Below are 25,531 nucleotides of genomic sequence, written 5' to 3' on the forward strand. Positions count from 1 at the left end.
TTGTGTGTAGATGGAACTTTATTTAAAATTGTAAAATATAATGCCTTAATGTCCACCCCAAATTATGAGACTATCTAATATTCTTTTCATTCTTTAAGAAGTCTCATATATATGTCCCTAAATGATGAAACCTTCCAGTAACTACCAGATAAGTTTAATTATATTATTCTGTTCTTAGGATTTATTTTTCTAATATTTAAAAATATATCTAAACCCTTGGCAAAGCAAACAAAATCAATTCAGTGTAACAGACTGAGCTTTAAACCGCACTTTAATTTTCAATTAACTGTAACCTACTGGTTAGGTTGAGCCAAACGTAAATTTTTAAGTGACTCACTATGAAGATTTTCAAATCAATTAAGAGAACGCATAGAAAGGTGGAGATAAGTTTTAGGGAAGGTTTAAGGTAGTTAATGTAGAAAATGATAAATGCTAGTTTTAATAATAAAAATGATACCAAATGCACATGGAAGTTAAATTAACACAGTATAAAAGAGAATAGCTTAAATAAATTGGGATTCACATATTACAATAGCAAAGTTATGAGCAAGTGAACTGAAGACACAAACAGTTCTGAAAATTCTCTTTTCAGCTTACTTCCAAGAAATAATCAGGCTTTTTGCCTGTACATTGTTTTAAGCTTTGTCTATACCATATATAGTAGAAAAATAAATTCTTTAGCAACCTAGAAACAGTTTATAAAACTCTTAAAGTTTAATTTTCTTTTCCAAACATGCTGATGTTAAACTGACAGCTATAAATTAAAGCTATATAGACAACAGGTATAAGTAATATAGAACAAGTTAAGAATACTACATTTACCGGATTTTTCTTTTTAAAAATCACTGTACTTTCTTAATTCCTGTGTGCTTTGCAATAGAAATAATAGGGACTTTGTTTTCTTAGAAAAGATAATAACATGTAAGAGAATAACACAAATAAGATAATTTATAATATACATGTACTTCAACAGCAGCCTAGTTCATGTCGATATCTTGATTCTGAAGTTAAAATTAGAAGTACAATACCTAGGACATAACAGTTGGGAAAAACAACATTTATTTTAGGAAAAAAATGGAGCAAATCAAACTCTTAGGAGCCTGGAATCTCAAAATCATCTATTTACTATAATACACGTAAGACAATCTTAAAATTGCAGTATGTATGAGGATTACAACATGGATCAAAGAATTTTCTCTTTACTACACAAAGTATCACCTAGAAATAAAAAGAAGACCTTTTTCTTTCTCCTTTCCAGAAAAAAAATGGCATGGTGTGACAATGGACAAATTTTGAATAAAGCCTGAAAAATTTACCTGTGCCACCTATTCTGAAAATTTTATCTGTAATTTAGTGTTTTGGTGCAGCTTCACTAACAAAATGTTTAACCCCAGAAGCAGCAGTCACTTATAGCAAATCTGGTACCAACATCAAAGGAAAAAACTGTTTTAAAAAATGGTGCAAAAGCTACTTTAGATTTTAGTACAACATGTCACAGAAAAGAATAAGAATACAAGTTTGCAATTATATATATATACACACTCCAAAGAGGCTGTCAGTACCCAAAGTATTTTTATTGCTGTATTAGCAATGGATTTTTGGATGTTTTTAAGGGCCACATAAAAATAGATTGGTGGAACAGATTAAATCCAAGTCCTAGATTAAAATGTTTGGTTTAAAGAATTTTCTACAACAAATTTCATGTTTATGTATGAAAAGTTATATAACCTTATATGAAAATGTCATGAAGTATTTTCTACACTATACTAAACGTATTTCCCAAGAGGGAAAAAATTAAAATATCTAAAATATATTAGATTAAGATTACAAGACCATCATAGATCTTTTGAACATGCACCTGTTTATAGAATTAACAGTATACAAGATGTTTATTTTATTATGGACCATAAAGAAATGAGTTGGTGACAACTATCCTTTGCACAACATAATCAACTCACTTTAGCCACAAGTGTGTCCTTGGTATGTGTGTATAAGAAATACGTTCATTTACCCCTCATCATATTATCCACAGGTTTATTTAGCAGTAAAGATGAAGGTGCAGAAATATGTTCATGTGTATTTCTCTTTCTTTCAAACAACATCCCAAGCATGGCATAAGTAGCCTGAAATTATAAAATACTTAACTGGGCTTTTACTTATCTACACAGACTGCTAAAATGTAAATTAGGTTGCCCAAATTAGCACATCAAATAACAAAACCAGCCACAAAGCAGGCTGAAAAGCATTAAATGTTTCATATATGTGAGTTTTTAAATCATTTAATTTCTATAGAAAAATTTTATTCACAATATAATGTGACAGAAAATGCCACAGGAATGATATACTGATTGCAATAAGGTTGCATGCAACAGCAGTTTTGTATTTTATATCTATTTCTGTTTATAAAAATTAAACCTCTCCAGTCATGCTTATCACATGGTCTTAGATTTGTAATGTAAATGAATAAGGAATACAATACAGTTCAAAGAGAAAATATCTCATCATTTTGAATGTGAATTAACTGTAAGAAACATAAAGTATACTACTGAACCCTGAAACATGCATGTCTAGATTTGCTTTTTATCCATTTTCAGGCTGTCTGCAATCACTTCCTACTCATATAATACCAAGAGGATCCGTTTGTAACTGTGGTTGTATTAGTTGAGGTTGCAGTGGTGGTGGTAACTGAAGTGGTACCATTGGTTCCACCAACTGTCCTGGGTTTGAAGGTGGTACAGGAGCCACAGTACTTGCAACTTCTACAATTTCTCCATTGTAAAAGAAAAACTGACACTGTTGAATGAATGTTTCAACAACCGACTGATGGATCTTAGTGGTAGATAGAAATTCTCGTTTTTCAAAATCAGGTCTCATCAAGGTTGGCCAAAAACAGATGGATAAGTTGTCTGCTGTCATTAGGTTGATTTTATTTTGTTGACTAACCCTGAAATTATAATAGGGAAAACAATTAGAAATCCAATCAAAACTCCTTACAATTAAAAAATCCTAGAGCTGAAATTGATCCTGATGATTTACTTTTACCTTTAAATTTAAAACATTCTTCTTGTGCATTCTATGTTCAACTACATCCTGATATAGGAGACACAAAAAAATCCATTTCTTATAAGAGTTAAAGGCAGCCTTTTAAAAATGTTGTACCTTGGGGTTTTAAAATTTACTTATAGAAACTATCTTACTTATGTGAAAAACCTTTATCTCAGGGTTAAGGACACACGACAGATTTTGATGAGTTTCCTGGCAAAAGAAACAGAAAATTCTAACCGCATATCCAAAGTCCTTGATTATAGTGAGCGATGAAAAGACAAAACACAGTATGCCATCTCTTTGAACATTAGAAAAAGAGAACTCTGAAAAAAGTTACTTTATCATATCCTCCAACCAGGAAACTTCAAACTTTCAAAAAAATTAGTTTCTAGTATTCCAAAAAACCTTTTTAATCATTAAATATCTTACACATTGTTAGAAATTTAACTTGAAAGCTAATACTCAGTTCACAGATATATTCCACCTTATAGTTATTAAATAATTTAATAAACATATAAATATAAAAGTATAATAAACACGATTAATTGACTTGCATCCAGTCCTTTAAATGTGTGAACAAGCACTTTTACCATCACCTATAACAGGCAAGAAATAAAAGAGGCAAAAATCTTTAATTATAACTCAAAATTATTAAATTGAGAAGAAATTTTAGGTATTTTAACTAACCCTCTCATTTTACACATAAAGAAACAACCCAGTATGCAAGGTAGTAGGAAAATGTTATACTTAAATATGCACACCAAAAAATTTAAAACCAGCCCTAGCTCAGTGGATTGAGAGCAGGCCTGAGAACTGAAAGGTCTCTGGTTCGATTCTGGGTCAGGGCACATGCCTGGGTTGTGGGCCAGGTCCCCAGTTGGCGGCGCCTGAGAGGCAACAGACTGATGTTTCTCGCCCTCTCTTTCTCAGTCCCTTACCATCTCTCTGGAAATAAATTAAATCTTAAAAAAAAAAAGAAAGTTAAAGCCAAAGAAACCCTACCCCAACATAGAAGTGGCTCATCTAAGGTAAAATACGTGCCCCAAAACATGTGTTCTGTGGTAAAGGTCATTGCTGTTTGTCGAGATACTGATTTACAACAGTCAGAATAAATTCAACCTTTTGTTAAAATATAGAGCCCAGTCAGGTGTTTTTATGCAGCAGCAAGTATTGATTTTGAAAATACCTATAAAGGTGGAAGACAAGAGTACAGGCATCAGGTCTAACTGCTGAATCAAAAAGTACGAAGAACAGGTATCAAATCGGTTAGAGATAAGAGGGGCAAGGGAAGGTTTCCTTGGAGAGGTAATGCTTGAGTTGAGTCCAGGGTAATGAGTCTCGGTAAAGATGGCAGGAAGGAAGAATAATTTAGTCAACTGTGTTTTTTTCTCAACTTCAGTGTGTATGGGTACCTCCTGGAGGGCTTGTTGAAACAGAAATTGAAGACTATGCTTGAGGTGGAGACTGCTAATTTATAGTCTTAACAAGTTTCCAGGTGATGGTGATGCTGCTGCTGCTGGTTTGAGGACTGCATTCTGAGGAAGACTGAAGGAGTCATGCTAAGATGCTGTGAGGGATGAGCTACAAATTGAATTTTTTGGTTGAATGCTGTTAGTTTAAAACTTATTTGGCATGTGAATGGGAAAAAAAGAGAAATCTAACCAAAGAAGTTAGAAGTAAACCACCTTAAGGTTACGCAATTTTTTTTCTTTAGTATACAGGGTGTTAACTGGCAGGAAGAGAGCTCAATTACAGAGAACAAGTTTCCTACATGAGAAATGATAAAGCCTAAATTAAAGCAGTAGTAGAGAAACAAAAAGGAAAAATAATCAGAAGAAAAAAACTGATTTGAAGCAGTAACTCACTAAATATGGAGGGTGAAAGAGAACATAACCAAATAACTCCATGGGTTAAATTTTGTAATTCGTCAATCATCCATTATACTATACATATTTATTATTTATTTCCTATACCAAAATGTAACTTCCATGGATTGGTGACTGCTTTATTCACTGCTGTGTCTGTAGCACTTATGAGTACCTGGAACACAGAGTAACCATTACAACCTAGTTATTTCTCTGTCTACTCTCCAGTGGCTTCCCATAAACATTCAGAGTAAGAAGCATGCAATGCTATTTTCATTGAGAAAGACTTGTCCTTCCTCCATATAAATGTCAGTTAACTTTACAGTGTGCTTAGAGACATACATACATGAATCATCATTATTATTTTGTCAGTAAAACATCCTGAGAACTAAAGCTAGTTGGAGTACTGACCTAGATGGTCTGGCATGATTCTTCTTTCCTTTCTGACATCATCTATTACTCTGTCCTTCCTTTACTCTTTGCTGTTCTTCAACAAATCAAATATGCTTTTGCCTGTGTCACTGTATCACTAGAGCCACACACAGTAAGTGGACTAGCACTGAGATTCCTTAAATATGCTCTTCCCATTGTCCCTTTTTAATGAAGACAATTCTTATTTCAGCACTTTGATCGGGCCAGACATTATTATGTTCAGAAACCATCCCTATATTCCTTATTAGGTAAAGTACCCTGTTCTGTGTTACCACAAACCACTTGTATGGTTATTCTCAAAAGAGGAAATTCCACTAATTATACTGCAATAATGTGTATACAGGTATTTCCTCGGGGTAGAAGACTTCAGAGAACAGGTACTAGAAATGCTAATATTATTTTATAACGATAGCAACAAAACTTTAAACATTGGTTAATATTCTCTCCTAAGAGGTATAGGCTGAAATGTACTTGATTGGGCATTGACACTATTGGTTAAAACAACACACTTGAGGTCATAAAAATGTCAGCAGAAAATACAAAGAGATTTTTGAAAAAATTAATACAAGCTGAATAGTGATATGAATTCAAGTTTCTAATAAAATTTCACTATGTCAAATATCCCAACAAAACAAGAAAGTTACTCAAAAGCAACACAGTGTGATTGAAAAAAGAAATGGAATCTCTTAATAAGACTTGGATTCTAGTCATGTGTCATTTCTTAGTTATGTGAAATTAGGCATATAATTTCCTTCTTCAAATTTTTCCAACTTCAAATGGGTTGTTTTGGTTAATTATCTAAGTCTCATTTTATATCTATAACTCTAAGGTTCTATAAAAGAGAACTGTTAAAGAATAACAGTGATAATAACTAAAATGTACTTACACACTATTTATGTAATTATTACGTGTATTAAGAGTCACATACCTTTCTGTAAACAAGGTGATTAAAAAAAGCTATTTTAAAAATCCAGAAAAAATAATTTAGAGAACTATAATTAAATGTTTAAATAAGTTTGTCTCTTTTTATTTTTATAATTACCAATATATAGTTACATTTGAAACTTGCACTGCATTTTATTTGCAAAAACAAAAAAATAAAAATACCTGTTTAGATGTGTTATTACATATCTGAATACGTCATAGTTTACAGGATGAAACTTCTTAACAATTTCTTTCAATGCATGAAGACGTTCTGTTTTATCTGGGATTTCTGTAAAATTAAAGTAGAGATTTGTGTGAAACTCATACATTTAAAAATATCTGATAAAGATTCCTATTATGTTTACTGTAAAGAAATAATCAAGAATGTGTTTGAAGCATATTACTATAGGTAAACAAAAACAAAGACTATTTTCAAAAGAACCTGCTGAAAGCATATTATCTATCACCTAATACGACAGTCTTTTTGCAAGTAAAGCTAATCACTGAAGAGCAAAGTGACTCAGAGGTGGTAAAATAGAAAACAGTATATTAGCAATTTGCTCAAGCAATTTATATAACTAGATATTTAGAATCAATTAATTACTTATAAAGTCGCTAGGCTGTTAATATTCATGGTCCAGAGAGTAAATACTTTAGGTTTTGTAGATGCAACAAGTCTACCCTGCAGTTGTAGCACAAAAGCAGCCAGAGACAATATGTAACAAATGAGTGTGGTTGTGTTGCAATAAAACTCTTGAAATCTGAATTTTATATAATTTTAACATGTCACTAAATTTCTTTTTCTTTTAGTTTTTGTTCAACCATTTAAAAATGTAATAACCATTCTCAGCTTCCAAACACCTACCAAAAACTGATGGCAGGCTGAATGCCCCGTTGGCCATAGTTTGTCAATACCTGATTTCAAATCATCACCCTATAGTTATTTATAATCCGCTTTGCTTATTTAAAATCTTTCTTCACAAGCAGGGGAAGCATTTAATTCAGTTACTCTCCAAATTTATGCAGATGATGAAAGGATAACTGAAATGTAGTTCTGCAGTAAATAGGGACAAGAGAGTGCTTTACTGCTCTTCCTCATTCATTTCATTCTTCCAAAGGTAACAACAGTTCCTCTGGAGGAGGCCAATCTGCACACCAACTCATGGTAGGTAGTATAACCTAGTACTAACAAATCTGATTTGCCACAGATTACTTCTAAAATCAGCCCTCAAAATTTCTTAAGTAGGAAAATTCTGAGGCAGTTGTTTAAGAAAACCTAAGCTATTGATGGAACCATTTTCCCAGTTTATAATATGAAAGTCTGTATAAAGAACTACATCTTGTGACAATACTATGTTTTTATTGTGGTTTTTTAATGAAAAAGAAAATTAACTAAGAACTTTAACATAATCAAAATTACAAGAAAGTAGTCTCACTGAAGATCTTGAAGACTTGTCATCAAAAGGAAATAAAGAGAAATACTTAGAAATACTCATTTTAGCCACTGAGAACATAATGTGGATTAAGCACTAAGTTACCTCATACTTGAATAGATATTCTGTATCATTTTTCCAGGTAACAAATGAGTATTTGGTTAACAGAAGCATCAGGACAAATGATGCCAGAGCAGGAATAAGTACCCTTTTTGTCCTGCCTTGCTTTTCAAACATCAACTTTAGACATGAGGCCAAGCTAAATTTGACTTAAGAAAAATTTAAATAAATGTGTGTACAGACCATACATTGGTTAATGTTTTACTGAAGTACATTATAAACACATTCACTTGAAAAGTTTAATTTTCTTACAACTCTTAAACTTCTAGTACAATGATCTTCAATCTTCGAGCAGCAGTGAGTCACCAGGGAGACTAACTAAAACTAAATATTCCTGGGGGCCAACTCCAGGAATTCTTGATGTTTTATCTATATATCTTGATGTTATAAAGAAAAATACCTCTAAGAAATAGTGCGAGTAAGCTGAATTTTTACTAGCTACACATTCTAGTTCATGGCTGATTTTAAAACACATAGCAATCAATATAGAAAACCCATCATCCCTCTCAAAAAAAAAGAAGGCTTACACTTACTTGCTGCTTCCAATAGCTCTGGATGAAGAGAATATGGAATTAAAGGATCTGGCAGATCTGCAAAGAAAGCTTTAAGAGCTCCAGCTACAGCATTTACTGTTACTTCCATTGATACTAGGCTGATACTATGATCTAAGAGACAAAAATTAAAATATTAACTTACAATTTATATAATAAAATTTTAAATTATAGGAGTACACTAAACAGGTACTTGTACATCCAAAGATATTTAAGTCTTCTCATCAGCTACCTTTCTTCAAAGGCTGATTCATCCTCATTGTTTTAATATAGATCAGGGAAGAGAGAACCAAGCAAGAAGCCTTTTTTGTTACAACAGAAAATGTTGCTGTGAGGCTTATTAGTATACTGAAGAACATTGGCTTTTACTAATATCTCTACCTTCTCTTAAAATATTTTGTTTACACAAGTTATTTAAAAGAGGCTATAAGGAAACAGAAAGATAAAAGATAGGAATTATGCATATAATTTTACACCTTTTAAGTTATGCTTAAAATTTTTTATACAAAAGTTTAAATTAAAACACAGTTAAATTCTGACTTAAAAAACAAGAATATGCATACTAACTGTAACATAAGGTTAATTTTCTATTAAAAATCATTTCCCCTTATTATAAATATAATGAATACTTTTGATAGAAAATGTAAAACACAGAAACCATAAAAAGAAAAAATTACTCCATCATCCAAAGACAACCACTATTTATACTTTAGTATGCATACTTTCAGTCAATTTCTAATCATTAAAAATATAAAACAAATCAGATACACCTTTTATAATGGATTTGATTTTTAAAGCATTATCCAATGTTATTAAAATTTCACAAGCAACTTTTCAAAACTTTTTTGGGAACTGGATAATTATAATTATTAATTATAATTTTAAACTTGCAGAAAATTTCCAATAGTACTAAGAACTCACACATATCCTTAACAAAAGAATCACCATTCATGCCCTCGCTGGTGTGGCTCAGTGAACTGAGCAGCAGGCTGTGAGAACTGAAAGGCTGCAGGTTTGATTCCCAGTCAGGGCACATGCCTGGGTTGCAGGCCAGGCCCCCTGGTTGGGGGCATGTTGGAGGAATGCGAGAGGCAACCAATGGATGTTTCTCTCACACATCCAAGTTTCCCTGCCTCTCTCCCTCCCTTCTCTCTCTAAATATAAATTTTTTAAAAATTACCATTCATTAACATTTTGTCCTATATAAATAATTTTAATGGCTACAGTCCCCAGATTTAACAATTTACGTAATATTCTATTTTTGAACATTTAGATTCATTTCAATTAAAACCATAAAGATGTTATAGTAAACACTTGTGTACTAAAGATTATTTCCATAAGGCTACATTCCTTGTAATAACAGCTACCCAATGAACATTTAATATAGTGCCTGGCACAGCAAACTGTACATATTCTTCATAGTTACTCTTAACACTCCCATTCTAGATATGAAATAGTTGAGATATAGAAAGATTAACTTCAATCAGGCACTAAGACAATTAAGTGGCAGAATGAGAAAACAAAACCAGGAAAATCTAATTCAAGAGGCCCTGGTATTGACCACTACTACCCTTCCTTTATTACTGGAAGTAAAACTGTACTAATTTCATATTATGAAGGTTGAACAGTTTTTCTAACAAAATATTTTTAAAATGAAGTAATATGCTATACTCAATACTCTTTCAAAGCAAGGCAAACACATATCACTCAATAACTGGTATTTTACCATTTCAACACACATAAATCTAAATTATTTTACATGGCTATCTAGTATTCTACTTATCAACACATGGGTAAGCCACCCTTCCTTTAAAAAAAAACAAATTACAAAAAAGGCAGCAACAAATGCCCCTGTAAGTATATCTTGGTATGCTTACACAATGGTTTATGTAACAAATATTTACGAACTGAATGTCTCTAACAAAGCTATTAAATCTTAATAGATAGTCAAAAGGAACACACAACCAACAGTATACAAAATACTGGCTTGCCTACACCATATCAACAATCTTTTTCACTGTAATAATAAAATAAACAAATATAGTCTTTTTGTTTTCATTTTTCTTTATAACTAATAAAGGTAGCACATATTTTCATATATATATTGACCACCTTCTTTTGATGTGAATTCCTTAATCTAGCATAGATATTCCATACTTTCCCCAAATTTACCATTTTTCTTCTATTTTTACATTTAATCCACTGTCGCATACAGAATTTTTTCATTTTTAGGTAGTCCAGTTTATCATTTTGTTCATACTTTCCAGGTCTGATACCAAGTTTTGGCCTTTCTCTACTCCAAGGCTATAAAAAAAAAATGTTCACTTGTTTTTCTTCCTAATACTTAGTTTTCACTTCTTACACTTAAACATTTGATCTCATGTAGAACTGACTTTAATATATGTATGGAATTCAACTGTTTTTACTCCTAATAATTAGTTGGCCCAATGTTATGGAAAAATTTCTTAAATCACGTTTTTAAAAAAGTACTCTCTGTGATATACAAAGATGCCAATGTGTCATAAGTCAATGTACTACAATACTTTTCCAATTCTGGTAAGACATTTATAGTTTTATTTCTTTTTTTTTAAGGGTTCGACAATGCATGACTTTTGTTCTCTTGCTTTGAGTTTGTATCAAAAAAATATATATATTAAACCAAGGAAAATAACTGAAGATTTATGGGCCTCTTGTGCTTTAAAAAGGAAAAAAGGTAGCCACCAATTTGCTCAGATACAGCAGGTTTAGTGGTCCTGTATTCTGAAAGTTTTTAAGAATGATTTTTAATGGAGGAGGAAAGGAAAAACATCCACTACCTCCGCAAAATTAAAAGGGCAGCAGACATTCTTTATACCCAAATAAAAACTACGGCAGCAGTTCACATGTGACCAAGGTGAACATAGATGGAGATGTTCTAAACACAGCTAGGACTCTCGGCAAAGCTAACACACTAAAATCATGATTACATTTTAGGGGGAAAAAAAATGCACAAAACCAAATAGGAATTTTGAGATTTTTTTCATTTGAAGGTATATCTTAATTCTATTAAAGTCACAAATATGCTAATTTAAATACCCAATTCTATTTATCTAAAACACAATGCAAACATACAAGTATCTATTCTCTCCACATGTTGGAGCCCATTCATTTTATGGTTTGGAAACGGGGAGAATAGATTCCCCTTAAACTGCAAGTCAGCAGGTGTTTCTTTACAGTTAACTTTAGCAAAATTCATACAAAAGTGATTAACAATGATGTTCTTTACTTGTTAACTCACAAGGAAACACCTTCAAAACTGCATTTTGTTAAATTTTCTGTACTAAAATGTAGGAAAACTGAACTACACAAATATTGAAAAGTTAAAAATTCCTTAATTTTTTATTCCTGGTACCACTACCACAATTTACAGGGCAATATACCTGATGTAATGAAAAGAAAAAGAAAAAGACAAAGCTACAACAGATAAAAGACCTCAGGAATGTACATCTAATTGACACTACATTGCATTAATCAATAGCTGCACTTTTTGCAAACTGTGGCTATGACAGTCTGAACAAGAAGGGTTTCCTGTTTAAGCTGCAGCAACTTTTCTGACTATGGATCATCGTTCCTTCTGTGGCAGATTTTTACAGTTCCTCTAATGCATTTGGGACGACTGTCTCAAAGTAACCTGCAGCTTTCCTGACAACTCCTCGTTCTCTCTCCTGCTAAGAACTGAAGCCCTTTTCTGCTGAGTTTTTAGAACCTTCTGCTACCATATCCACCACTTCCACCACCAGATAGATCCATAACCGCCACCATATGGGCTGCCCGAGCTTCTTCCACCAAAACTGCCCCCACCTTTCATGGGTCCATAATTTGATTGCTGTTGTCCACTGTAATTTCCAAAATCATTATAGTTCCCACCACCACCGTAGTTACCACCGAAATTTCCCCCTTCATTGTAACCATCATATCCTCCTCCTCCACCACCACCGCCATATCCACCACCTTGGTTTCCGTATCCTGGTCCACCACCACCATAGCCTCTTCTACTACTATAACCAGGACCACCGCCATAGTTGCCACCATCACCTCCTCCATAACTACCTCTGCTACCACCTCCACCATAGCCTCCTCTTCCACCAAAGTTTCCACCACGGCCAAAGTTACCACCACCACCTCCAAAGTTTCCTCCACGATCCATAAAGCTGCCAGATCCACCCCCACGGCCTCTTTGCGATCCAGCAGACTGCATTTCTTGTTTAGAAAGAGCCTTTTTCACTTCACAATTATGCCCATTAATAGTGTGGTATTTCTGAACGACAATTTTATCAACTGTATCATGATCATCAAAAGTTACAAAAGCAAATCCTCTTTTTTCCCCACTCTGCCTATCTTCCATAACTTCTATGGTTTCAATCTTGACATATTTTTCAAAGTAGTCTCTCAAATTATATTCTTCTGTATCTTCTTTAATACCACCAACAAAAATTTTCTTCATTGTTAGATGGGCACCAGGCTTTACAGAATCCTCTCTAGAAACAGCTCTCTTTGGTTCCACTACACGCCCATCAACCTTGTGTGGTCGAGCACACATTGCTGCATCCACCTCTTCAACACAAGATTAAGTCACAAAACCAAAGCCCCAGGAATGTTTTGTTTGGGGGTCTCTCATCACCACACAATCTGTGAGTGTGCCCCATTTCTCAAAATGTTCTCTTAAACTATCATCTGTAGTTTCAAAGCTCAAACCACCAATAAACAGTTTTCTCAACTGCTCTGGTTCCTCTGGATCATGGCCCTCCATTTTGAGACCGGACTCACCTCTTCCACCTCGAGTTCAATATGGGACAGAGAGGAAGAGATAGTTTTATTTCTTGACTGTGGTATTTCTTCTATGAAATATTTCTCATCACACTTCAAAACTCTTTCCCCTCAACATCTATATCCTTAGAAGGTTTTCATATGAAAATCAATCCTCCCACCATGAAATTTCAGTAAGGAAAATAATAAAACAATCATTTTATTTTATATAATTATCACCTCACCTTGGTCAAACTGCTTTTGAATATTGTCTTGATCAGTTTTGTTCCCACTAACACGGTAGAGCCCTTCAGTGCATAGTCCTAAAAGAATAAAGAGGTATACATCATTTTATGTACATCTTAGTGACTTACAAAAATAGGTGGTAGAATACTTCAAAGAATTCAGTACTTTTGAGCATTTCATTTTAAATAAGTTCTTAATAGACTTCTTTTTATTTTAAACCATTTAGGATATCCAGTTCCACCCACACAAATGAGAAGACACATTTCTCCCTATTTCTTGCACTAAACACAACTAAATTCCTGAACACAATATATAAAAAACAAACAACCAAAAGCTCTGAATGGTGGAGAGAGGAAGGTATATTAGCTAGTGACCCTGGGTCTTGAGGAAGAACATGACAGTGATTTCCCTGGTTTTTCTTTTTGCCTCTAACATATCCTAGACCTTGTAATAGAGGAGCCTGCAACCCAGAAATGCTAATGAGCACAGGCAAAAAACAACACACAGAAATACAACAACAAAAGCCTGCTCTCTCTCATTAAAGAATTAGAAAATGTACAGCCTAGCAATCAAAACAAACTTAAAAAAAGAAATTATAATCACCCTACTACAGTCAAATGCCATGGAACCCACCACTCCTCTCACTGATCAGTGGTGACCAAGTAATGAGACTAGAATTCCACCTCTGCCCATCAGTAACTAAGATGCCCCTTCACATTCTGGAGTGTTATCAGGGGAGGAGAAGAGAGCCTAAATTTCCACCCTATCCCAAGGTAAGGTGGACCCTTTCTCCTCCCCACCATGGTAGTATCAGCAGAGGGCAGTGGAGACAAAGTTGAGAGTCTGGACTTGTACCCCCACCTTGCTAAAACAGCTCTCCTTACATGATGGTACAGTGTCAAAAGAGGCCAGCTACAACAGAAAATTTAAATATGATCCAAATACTCATAGTAAAATATCCCAAATGCCCAGGATACAATAATAATGAAAAACTAAAATCATTCATCATATCAGGAACAAAGAAAATCTCAAACTGAATGAGAAAAGACAAGTAACAATCATCAACACAAAGATTCCTGGGCTGGATCAGATGTATAAGCCAAGCCTGATATATCCTGTGCCAGATAGTTAAGGAAGTGCTTAAAGACTTATGAGGACATATCTTAAAAGGACACAAGTGGATTATAACCCACTGAATATAATAATAATATGTGAATCCATGCCAAAGTTTTAACTTCAGTGAACAAGTTTGGCAGACATGACCAAATGACCAAAATTAGTATCACCTATACGGAGACAAACTGACATTCTATCTCAACAAACACGATACACTTCTAAGACTATAACATCGTTTTGTTGGTATTAGTAACAAAAATGCATAATTCCAAACTAATAATGAGGCAACATGAGACAAACTCAAACTGAGGTAGAAAGAAAAGTTCTTCATACAGTCAAATGCCAACCAATAAACACTGGAGAAATGGTAAAGATAAAAGAAAAAAAATCAATGGAGACTAAAACTAGTAGCTGAAAATGTGATGAGTGTCAAAGTCAAGAAAGACAAAAGATGTTGAGTAACTATTCTAAATTAAAAATGTTAAAAAAAAAAAAAAAGACATGATCACTAAATGCAATGCACCCAGATTAGATCATAGACCGCTCTTCTAATAAAGAACTAAATGACCTAAAATGTCAACAGTGCTGAGGCTGAGAAATCCTGAATAACTGGTAAGCCTTACATGTTATTTGCTAAGTGAAAATTATAAAGTACTTCACATCTGTGCCAAAATCTTGCCTTCCATTCACTAATAACTGAATGATGTGACAAAAATAAAAACACTAACTCAATTATCTAGATGTGAATTATCCAAGTTTTACTCAGACTTAATCATTTAAACCCCAAAGATTCTATTCAGGACCTACAAACAATACAGGCATTAGAGATCTATCCCAATACTCCAAAATTAAATATAGAAATTTAGAAATTTTAAATGATACCTTTTAACCAACTGTCATCTTTTTTCTTTTATTAGGTAACTAACCATTGTACTGTACAGAATTCTTGATAACTAAAGTTCTAAAATGGTCTTGAGTTCCTTGAGTTGCTAATATATACAACACAAGGGTTTCACCGCTTGTTTCTGTATACATTCGGGTCGAAATAATTTTAAGTCATAATATAAATTACAAAGGGTGGAGAAAAAAAGGTGTGTAGGTAATCCATAAATTAACAATGTCCACAGGGAATGGCATCAGAAAAAAAATGGAAATGAGAATTTCACAGTTTGGTTCCTCCCCAAAGGCCATAAATTAGCTGCCAAATAGTGTCAGAATCAACTTTTGCAGAACTCTGGACTCTGGTAAAATAAAAAACAAAATCAACCACCAGAAGAAAGCTTGGTGAAGAAAGAAGCTTTAAATTGACCACCTATCATCCCTCCACACACACCCCAGATTGGCAACTCTTAATGCTAGCAGCCAAGTGCCAGAGGGAGTAATACAGATTTTATTGTCAAGTATTGTGCAAATTTGTGGATTTTGACCTGTCTGGGGACTCCTGGAAGGAATGGCATAAGAGCTTGCCTATATTTTTACTCAACTTGAAGTGTTCAGGCCTGGAATAGTTTCTCTCAGGCATTTTAAGGCACAAATATTGGCTGTAGCAATGTGGGGAAAAGAGCAACAGTTAGGACCAGCAATAGATCAACTGGAAAGCCTAGGAAGGAAGATGTTGGGAAAGCAGATAGGGGGGAACAGGGCTTTTAAAACCTCCTGCATATACTGAGGAACTGAGAAATCCAGGTGTGTGCTCAGGGCTGGGTACACATTCAGGAAATGCCTGGTGAGATTCTAACCTTTCACCTCTAGTGGGCCATAGGCTCTCCCAAGCTGGGCATGAAAGATGTAAAGGCTCATACAGTTATATATGTTGAAAGAGTGCCCCAGAGACTATCTGTGAAGACTTGGAAAAAGAATTTACTTCCATTGGTTCCAGGCATTTAAAGGAACTGTGAAAACACAAGCCAACCATTACGCTATAGAACAGACTTCAGAGGCCACAAATGTAAAAATAAAGACATTATAAATATAGTTTAGAAAGTCACAGAACAAGTAAACATAGCCAATAAGCAGCAACAGCAAACCCTGGTTATGGGAAAGAATCTGATTTTCAGAAATGCTATATTATAATATGCAAAATCTCTTAATTTCAACAAAAAATTAATAGACATGGAAAGAAACAAAATGAATGGTACATTCAAAGGACAAATAGAAACTGTCCATGAGGAAATCAGTTATTGCACTTACTAAACAAAGATTTTAAATCAACTATTTTAAAAAATGTATAAGGAATTAAAGAAAACCAGAAAAATGATGACTTAAATAGTGGATATCACTAAATATACTGAAAGTATAAAAAGAACTAAAGAGAAATTCTGGAAATGAAAAGTATAATGGCTAAAATAAAAAACATTCACTAGGGAGGGTTAACAGCAGATTTTAGCAGGCAGAAGAAACAATCAGTGAACTTAAAGACTGGTTAATTGAGATTATCCAGTCTGGGAGAAAAAAGAGAAAATGATGAAGAAAAATAGCACCTAAGAGACCTCTGGGACCATCAAGCATACCAACATATGCACAAATGCTTTCCCAAGAAAAAAGGAGAGAAAGGAGAATATTTGATGAAATAATGGCTGAAAAGCATCCTAAATATTAAAAAGAACCCCACAAATCAACACATCCAAGAAGTTCCAACAACCTGCAAGCAGAATGAACTCAAAGAGGGCTGCACTAAAAAAGACGAAAATAACAAGAGAGTGACTTATCACATCCAAGGAATCCACAATAAAATTAACAGCCTATTTCTCTTCAGAAAAAAAAAAAAAAAGAGGCTAGTAGGAAGCTATCAACCAAGAATTATATATCTGGTAAAACTATCATTCAAAAGTGAACGAAAGGACTTCTGGCTAAGATGAAAGCGTAGGTAGACATTCTGAATCTCCCTCCACAACTAAGAAGGAATAAAACTACCTCAAACCTGGAGACAACCAAAAGGTCTAGAATATCAGGCTGCATGGAAGTACAACAAAGATATAAAGAAGAAATACTCATCCAGATAGGTAAGAGGGGCAGAGCCGGAGCAGAGATGACACAGTGTGGTGGCAGTGGCGGCTGAGGCAGTGGCAGGCCAGCAGAAAACGCAGTAACATATTAAAGTAAGTAGGGAGGGACATCTGGGGAGCGATCCCAGCACCAGACCAGACCACTCAGTTCCTGGTTCGAGTGCCAGGGAAAATAAAGCCTCACTGCTTCTGACTGCAAACCAGTGGAGGTTGGGGCGGAGGAAGAAACTGCCGGTCTCTCAGCAGGGTATGCTTGTTTAGAGGGCCCCCAGGGTCCTAGAACGTCTGCAAACCCACACACTCTGGGAACCACAACCAACACAAGAGCTAGAGAGGTGCCAGTCCCATACGGGAAGTGGGAAAAGTGCCTGGAAAAGGGATGAGTATTCCCTCTCAGACCCCTCCCCAACACAGAGCGCCACAACGTGGTGAAATGTATCGCCCCATACTGCCAAATACCTAAGGCTCTGTCTGTTCCTTATAACAGGTGCAACAGCTTTACCTAAGACACAGAGGCAAACACAGGAGCCTGCTAAAATGAGGAGATAGAGAGGTATGGCCCAAAAGAGTTAATAGACCAAGGTTCCAGTGGGAGAACTAAGCGATGAGGAGATAGCCAACCTAACAGACAAAGAGTTCAAAACACTGGTGATGAAGATGCTCGCAGACTTGACAGATATTCTTGAGTATGGCAAACGCAGAAGGGAAGAAGTGAAGGCTATGATAAGTGAAATGAAGGAAAATCCACATGAAACCAATGGTGAAGGGAAAGAAACCAGGGTTCAAATAAATGATTTGGAACATAAGGAAGAAAAAACAGCCAGTACAGAATGAAGAACCAAGAATTGAAAAAAATGAGGAGAGGCTTGGGAACCTCGGGGCCAACTTTAAATGTGCCAACATGCAAATAATAGGGGTGCCAGAAGAAGAGGAATAGCAAGAAAAGGAAAACTTATGTGAAAAAATAATGTAGGAAAACCTCCCAAATTTGGTGAAAGAAATAGACAAAGAAGTCCAGGAGCCACAGATTGCAAACAAGCTAGACCCAAAGAGGACCACATCAGGACACATCGAAATCAAAATGCCAAAGGTTCAAGATAAAGAGAGAATCTTAAAAGCAGCAACAGAAAAGAAGAGAGTCACCTACATAAGAGTTCCCATAAAACTATCAGCTGATTTCTCAAAAGAAACTTTGCAGGCAAGAATGGACTAGCAAGAAGTATTCAAAGTGATGAAAAGCAAGGGTCTACAACCAATATTACTCTATCTAGCATAGCTATCATTTAGAATGGAAGGGGAGATAAAGTGCTTCCCAGACAAGGGAAAGCTAAAGGAGTTCATTATTATATGAAATGTTAAAGGGACTTATTTAAGAAAAAGAAGATCAAAACTATGAACAGTAAAATGACCACAAACTCACAACTGTCAACAATAGAACCTAAAAAAATTAAAACAAAACAAACTAAGCAAACAACCAGAATAGGAACAGAATCATAGGTACGGCGATCATGTGGAGGGTTATCAGCTGAGAAGAAAAGGGGGAGAAATGGGGAAATGGTGCAGAAATTAAGAAGCATAATTGGTAGGTACAAAATAGACAGGGGGGAGTTAAGAATACAGTAATATAGGAAAGGGTGAAGCCAAAGAACTTACAAGCATGACACATGGTCATGAACTAAGGGGTGTGGGATTGCTGGAGGGAAAGTGGGTATTGGGCAGAGGGGAGCAAAGGGAAAAGAAACTGGAACAACTGTAACAGCATAATCAATAAAATATACTTAAAAAAAATAAAAAAGAAATGTCTGCCAGATAAAGACATACTAAAACTATCTAAATAAGTGCTTTAAGGGCTAATATATAATTCCTCTTTGCCAAATCAAGAATAAACAGGTCAGATCGATGATGACCCCCTCACAATGCAAAAAAAAAAAAGAATAAACAGGTCACACTTGAATCGTTAGGTTAAAATGTCAATGATACCAATTTTTAGCAAACAGCTGAATGGCACTGTTAAGGGTTATTAAAGCCCAGAATTTCAAAAGCAACATAAAAAGTCCTTTAAAAAATGACATCATTTGTCTCCTAATGCATCCTGTGATGTATTAAGAAGGATACATTAGCCCTGCTTAGAATTCCAGACAAAAATGTTTAACTGGAGTCTGACTAGGAATTACACAATTAAAATTTAAGAATGTTCAGAAAAAGAAAAGGCTTAAAACCATCAAAAAATGTATCATGAAAACACACAAAAGATTAGGAAATTATGCTAAATTAAAGACAACTAAAGAGATATAACAAGAAATGTAACTCATGATCCTTGACTGGATCCTGAATTGAAAGAACGAAAAGCTTTAAGAGCACATTACTGGGACAATGGAGGGAATATGCAGATAGAATATTAGATAATACGATTTTAATGAAGTTAAATTTCCTGAAGGTGATATCTTTTTGTATTATGTAGTGGAAATGTTCTTCTTAGGAGATAGAAGATTTAGGAGTAAAGTGCTATGTTATCTATAACTTACTCTCACACAGTTGAGCTTTAAAACAAACAAAAAGCTGAAGAAACATGCCCAAAAGTAATCGACTGGTGAATCCAGGTGAAAGGTACATGGATGCTTAATCATACTATTCTTGGAACACTTCTGAAGGTTCAAAACTTCAAAATTTAAGAAAATAAAAAATGGTTTTTTTTTAAAAATAAAATAATCCTTTATGAAAGCAAGAGAACAGATTAACTATGAAATTATGAGATGATTATTCAGATTTGGGTCATATATTTAAAGTGAAATGCACAATTTATGCTTTTCTACAACCATAATCCACTTTCTGGTCCAACCACAGAGTAGACCAAAGCTGAAATTTTGCTAAGTGAAAAACATGGTGGGGGTTGAGGAGGTATGCAAAGGAGTGAACATAAAAATAGATTTTAAAATATAGGAAGTTCTTCAAAACATCAAGTGGAAATGAAGTTTAAATTAAAAGGCTTTATAAAAAAATTATTTAACCTAGAATAAGACAAAGATTCATTCATCTACCTCACCTCAATTATTTCATCATTGGTGTGTTGGAGCAACACCCAATTTTTAGATCTATATTTAAGGAGTCTCACTGGCATTAGTCCTAACTCAATGTTATCAGAAATATAACCTTCATGCTTTAAAGACAGACTATTTCTTTTCTTTTTTTAAATATTTTATTTCTTTTTAGAGAGGGGGGAAGGGCGGAAGAAGGAGGAGAAGAAAACCAATGTGAGAAATGCTCCCTGACCAGGACCAAACCCAGAATCCAGACATGTGCCCTAACCACAAATCAAACTGACAACCTTTTGCTTTGTGGTACAACACACTCAACCCATTTAGCCACACTGGTCAGGGCAGTCTCTATTTCATTATAATCCACTGGGGGCATTCCAGATTAACAACATTTACATGCAAATATAAATTCTGGCAAACAGAGGTGAAAAAATTCCTCACCTATTTGGAACTTGGTCATCTGATCACCTAATCTATAACTGAAAAAGAAGAAATAAAAAGGTCAATAAATAGTCAAAAAGATGTCACAAAGCCCTTGCACTAAAATACATTATTTCACTTATAGGAGCAACGCTTCCTGATTTTCTTGATTCCATTTAATCTAACCGAAAGCACAGTTTAAGCCAACTGTCAGGTTCTCCTGACTCAGCAGATTAGAAGTTGCAAGCTGGAAAAGCAAAATAAAACTCTCATTAAAACACTATTCTAAAGGAGGAAACACTTCTGAACTCCTAGATACTAAAGCTCAAATGACAGACATCAAAAGAAAACTATAGACCAATATCCCATATGAATACAGATGCAAAAATCTTCAAGGAAATACTAGCAAACTGAATCCAACAATATATTAACAGGATCATATACCATGACCAACTGGACTTATCCAGTGGTTCAACTTAAAAAAAAAGATCAATCAATGTAACTCATCGCATTAACAGAATGAAAGAAAAAGCCCTACAATCATCTTAGTTGGCACAGAAATATTATTTCACAAAATCCAACACCCTTTCATAATAAAAAATATTCCAATATTTATTTGGAAACATGGGCCATTGAAGATGTAATTAGTAAAGCTAAGATGAGGTCATACTGGAGCAGGGTGAGTTCTTAACCCAATGACTGGTATACTTATAAGACAAGAGACACACAGGGAGAGCCCAAAAGGCAGAAATTGGAGTATACAGCTGCAAGCCAAGGAACACACACACACAAAAATAAAGCTAATAAAAAAAATTTAGCAAAGTTGCAGGCTAAAAGATCGTACAAAAATCAGTTCTATAGAGCAGTAACAAAAATTCCAAACGTGAAATTAAGAAAAAAATTCTGTTTACTACAGCATTCAAAAGAATAAATACCTAAGGAATCAACTTAACCCAAAAGATGCAAGATTTGTACATTGACAATTATAATGAGAAAAATTAAAGTATACCTAAATAAATGGAAAGGGCTTTAAGTGTTCATTGACTGGAAGGCTTAATACTGCTAAGATGGCAATATTAACAAAGTGATCTACAGATCAAAATACAAGCACTATCAGAAGGGATACGATGGCTAGAATTAAAACATACATACCCCACAGAATATATCAAGTGTTAGCAAGGATATGGACAGATTCAACTCTTGTACATTACTGGTGTAAATGTAAAGTGGTACATTCACTGTAGAAAACAATTTGACAGTTTCTCATCAAGTTAAACATAGAATTATCATGTGACACCCCCATTCCTTCCACTCCCAGGTATGTACCCAAAAGAACTGAAAACAGGGACTTGAACAAGTATCTGTACATGAATATTCATAGCAGTGTGGTTCACAATAGCCAAAAGGTGAAAACAAATCAAATGTCTACCAACTGATGAATGAATACATAAAATGTGGTATATAATCCATACAATGACACATGCTCCAACATAATTGAACCTCAAAAACATTATGTGAAGTGACAGAAGCCAAATAAAAGGTCACATATGCTATGATTCCATCCATAGAGACAGAACACAGGTTGGTGGTTGCCATAGGCTAGAGCAAGAGAGGACTAGGGAAGGGAGTTACCATATAATGGGTATAGTTTTATTTGGGGTAATGAAAATCTTTGGAACTAGATGAGATGGTGGTTACACAATATTGTGCATGTACTACATGCCAGTTAACTGTTCTATATTTTAAAATGATTACTTTCATGTTATATTTAAAAACTATCATTCTTAGTCACCTGATCTATGCACATTCAATGCTGATAACCATTCTTTGTTCTTATTAAAAATCTTCTTTCAGTGTTCTAGGGCTCCACTCTTTTGTATAAACTATCTGCATTGTGAACTTTCTTTCTCACTCTTTATTTTCTTCTCATTCAAATTAATATATAGCTCACATTAATATCTACACAATGGATGTGACCAATATCTTAAGAGCAAACCATTTCTTCAAAGATCAATAGCTATAACATATTCAAATGAGTCTTGAGCTTTTATAAGGATACCCCATAGGTACACCTTAAGGTTTAACATGTACATAACAGGAATCCATTATCAAAATGTCCAATCTACTTTTCATACTAATTTCTATTTTCATGAATGATACACCATCTACAGGTGGCCTAATGAAACAATCTGAGAGACATTTTTGAGTCCTCTTTCAATTCCATATCTATCAGGTTTATCACCCTAATTCCTGAGAGAGGCCCTCTGTTCTTTTTAAAAATAGATTTTATTTATTTATTTTTAGAGAGGGGAAGAGCAGGAGAAAGACAGAGAGAGAAACATTGCTATGAGAAAAAAACATCAATTGGCTGCCTCTCACACATGTGCACATGCCCCAACTGGGGATGGAACCGCAACCCTGGCATGTGTCCTGACTAGGAATTGAACGAGCAACCTTTTGCTCTGCGGGATGATACCAACCAACTGAGCCACACTGGTCTACTTTTTAAAAATCTTCACCTGAGTATAGATATTTATTTTAGGGGGGTTGGGGGAGAAAGGGAGTGTGTGTAGGGGGGAGAAACAGCAATGTGAAAGAGGAACATCCATTAGTTGCCTCCAGTATATGCTCTGACTGGGGATTGAACCTGCAACCTTTTTGGTGTGTGGGGCATTCCAACCAATTGAGCCACCCAGCCAGGGCTGTTCTCTTCCTTTTCAGTCTCTCTCCTCCGCATTCCCTTGTTTTACCTACTTTTAAATTTATACTAATATTTCAAGGGTCATTTCCAAATAGGAATAACTTAGCACACCTATTATATAGTACTTATTATAAAAATTGCTACAGGAACAACAAACTCTACCATTAAGGAGTCCAGTAAGAATGAGAAGACTAGAATTTGTAGGGTAGAGTCTAAAAAAGAGGAGGAAATAACAGAAAGAGCCTCAGAGATGTACAGAAAATTCCCCGAAGCATTTGGTTGAATACTTGCCCATGTGTGAGAGAAAACTTCCTTAGGCCAGGGGCTGAAAATAGTTCCAAGTTCTATTCTCAAAAGAGCACTGGGTAAAGTCTTCATACTGTATTGTAGGTCTAAATAAATACTAGAATAAAAGGTGCTGTGGATTCACACACCAAAAAATTTTACAAGCAATTCTAGAAAGGGTCAAACTGCTTCACAAAATACTTAACACATGACAAAACAAATACGACACTCTAAAAGAACACTAGAAAATTGACCACCCAATAATGTAAAACTCAAAATGTCTGACATCAAACCACCAAAGCAGCAAAAAAAAAAAAAAAAAACCTACCCATAATCAGGAAAAGTAAATGTTAACAGAAACAGACCAGAAACGAAATACGACAGAATTCATAACAGAAGGAACCTAAAACAGCTATTATAAATTTTATATGTATATTCAAAGATGTAAAGGAAAATAACAGTTGGTAAAAAAAAAAAAACAAAAAAAAAACATAAAAGATCTAAATGAAACATCTAGATTTGACCTTATAGAAAACAATAAATCAGTGAACAAGAAGACAGAGCAATAAATACACAGTCTAACCAAAATGAAACACAATGAAAAGAGCCTCAGTGAGTTGTGGGACAATTTCAAAATATCTAACACACATGTAATCAAATTCAAGAAGCAGAGGTATGGGAGACAGAACAGTATATGACCCCAAATTTTCCAAATTTGAAAATTATAAACCAACAATCCAAGAGGCCCCAGAAACCTTAAGCAGAAATATTCAAACACACACACACACACATATTAAGTTAATTTTTAATACAATTGCTATAAATCAAAGAGAATAATCTTGAAAGCAGCTGGGAATTGAGGGAGAAAGGAGAACACATCACATTCAAGATCACAAATTAGAATAACAGCAGAATGTTTGTTAGATATCATGCAGAAGATAAGAAGAATCTTTAAAAAGCTGAATGAAAAAATTTTTTAAAATATATCAACCTAGAACTATAGTTCCAAAAGAATAAAGCTGGAGGACTCGATACTTTTCTATTTCAAAACCTACTATAAAGCTACAGTACTGAAAACAATAGTGCTACCAGCATATATGGATTGGCATACAGATCAATGAAACTGAAGTCCAGAAACATTCATGACTATGGTCAATTGATTTTCAAAAAGAATGCCAAGGCAAATAAAATAGTACTTGGACAATGGCTACTACATGCAAAAGAATCAAGCTGAAATCCTTCCTTGTACCACAGAAAAACATTAAATCATTATGGATCCTAGACCACAATGTAAAAGCTAACACTCTTAGAAGAATACATAGGAATAACTCTTTGTGATCTTGGTCTAGGCAAAACCTTCTTGCATAATTACCATGCACACAGGGTCAAAATTTTTAAAAAATTGAATAATCCAGTTTACAACTTTTGAGTTTCAAAGGATTCCATCAAATAACTGTGAAAGACAACCCCACAAATGGGAAAAATATTTTGCAAATATTTGAAAGCAACTTGTATCCAGAATATATAAAGAGCTATGAAATTCAACAGGAAGACAAACAGGCAAATGA

At 34.5% G+C, this 25,531-nt stretch overlaps 1 protein-coding gene and 1 pseudogene across 2 annotated transcripts in view; both read right to left on the reverse strand.

The window, feature by feature from the left end:
• The window catches only part of ARHGAP5 (Rho GTPase activating protein 5), a 76,765-nt gene continuing 51,234 nt past the window's right edge, over positions 1 to 25,531 (reverse strand). For both annotated transcript variants that reach the window (XM_090270152.1, XM_090270151.1), the window contains exons 4-7: positions 13,401 to 13,478; positions 8,353 to 8,484; positions 6,450 to 6,555; positions 1 to 2,944 (exon numbers count right to left, since the gene is read on the reverse strand). In XM_090270152.1, coding sequence (XP_090126278.1) covers positions 2,617 to 2,944; positions 6,450 to 6,555; positions 8,353 to 8,484; positions 13,401 to 13,478 — 644 coding nt within the window. In that variant the 3' untranslated portion in view covers positions 1 to 2,616. The remainder of the gene's footprint in view (positions 2,945 to 6,449; positions 6,556 to 8,352; positions 8,485 to 13,400; positions 13,479 to 25,531) is intronic.
• On the reverse strand, positions 11,926 to 13,159 carry LOC150015919 (heterogeneous nuclear ribonucleoprotein A3 pseudogene; annotated as a pseudogene).

Source organism: Furipterus horrens, unplaced genomic scaffold (genome assembly GCF_987537825.1).
Source record: "Furipterus horrens unplaced genomic scaffold, mFurHor1.1.pri manual_scaffold_3, whole genome shotgun sequence".
Taxonomy (NCBI): Eukaryota; Metazoa; Chordata; class Mammalia; order Chiroptera; family Furipteridae; genus Furipterus; species Furipterus horrens.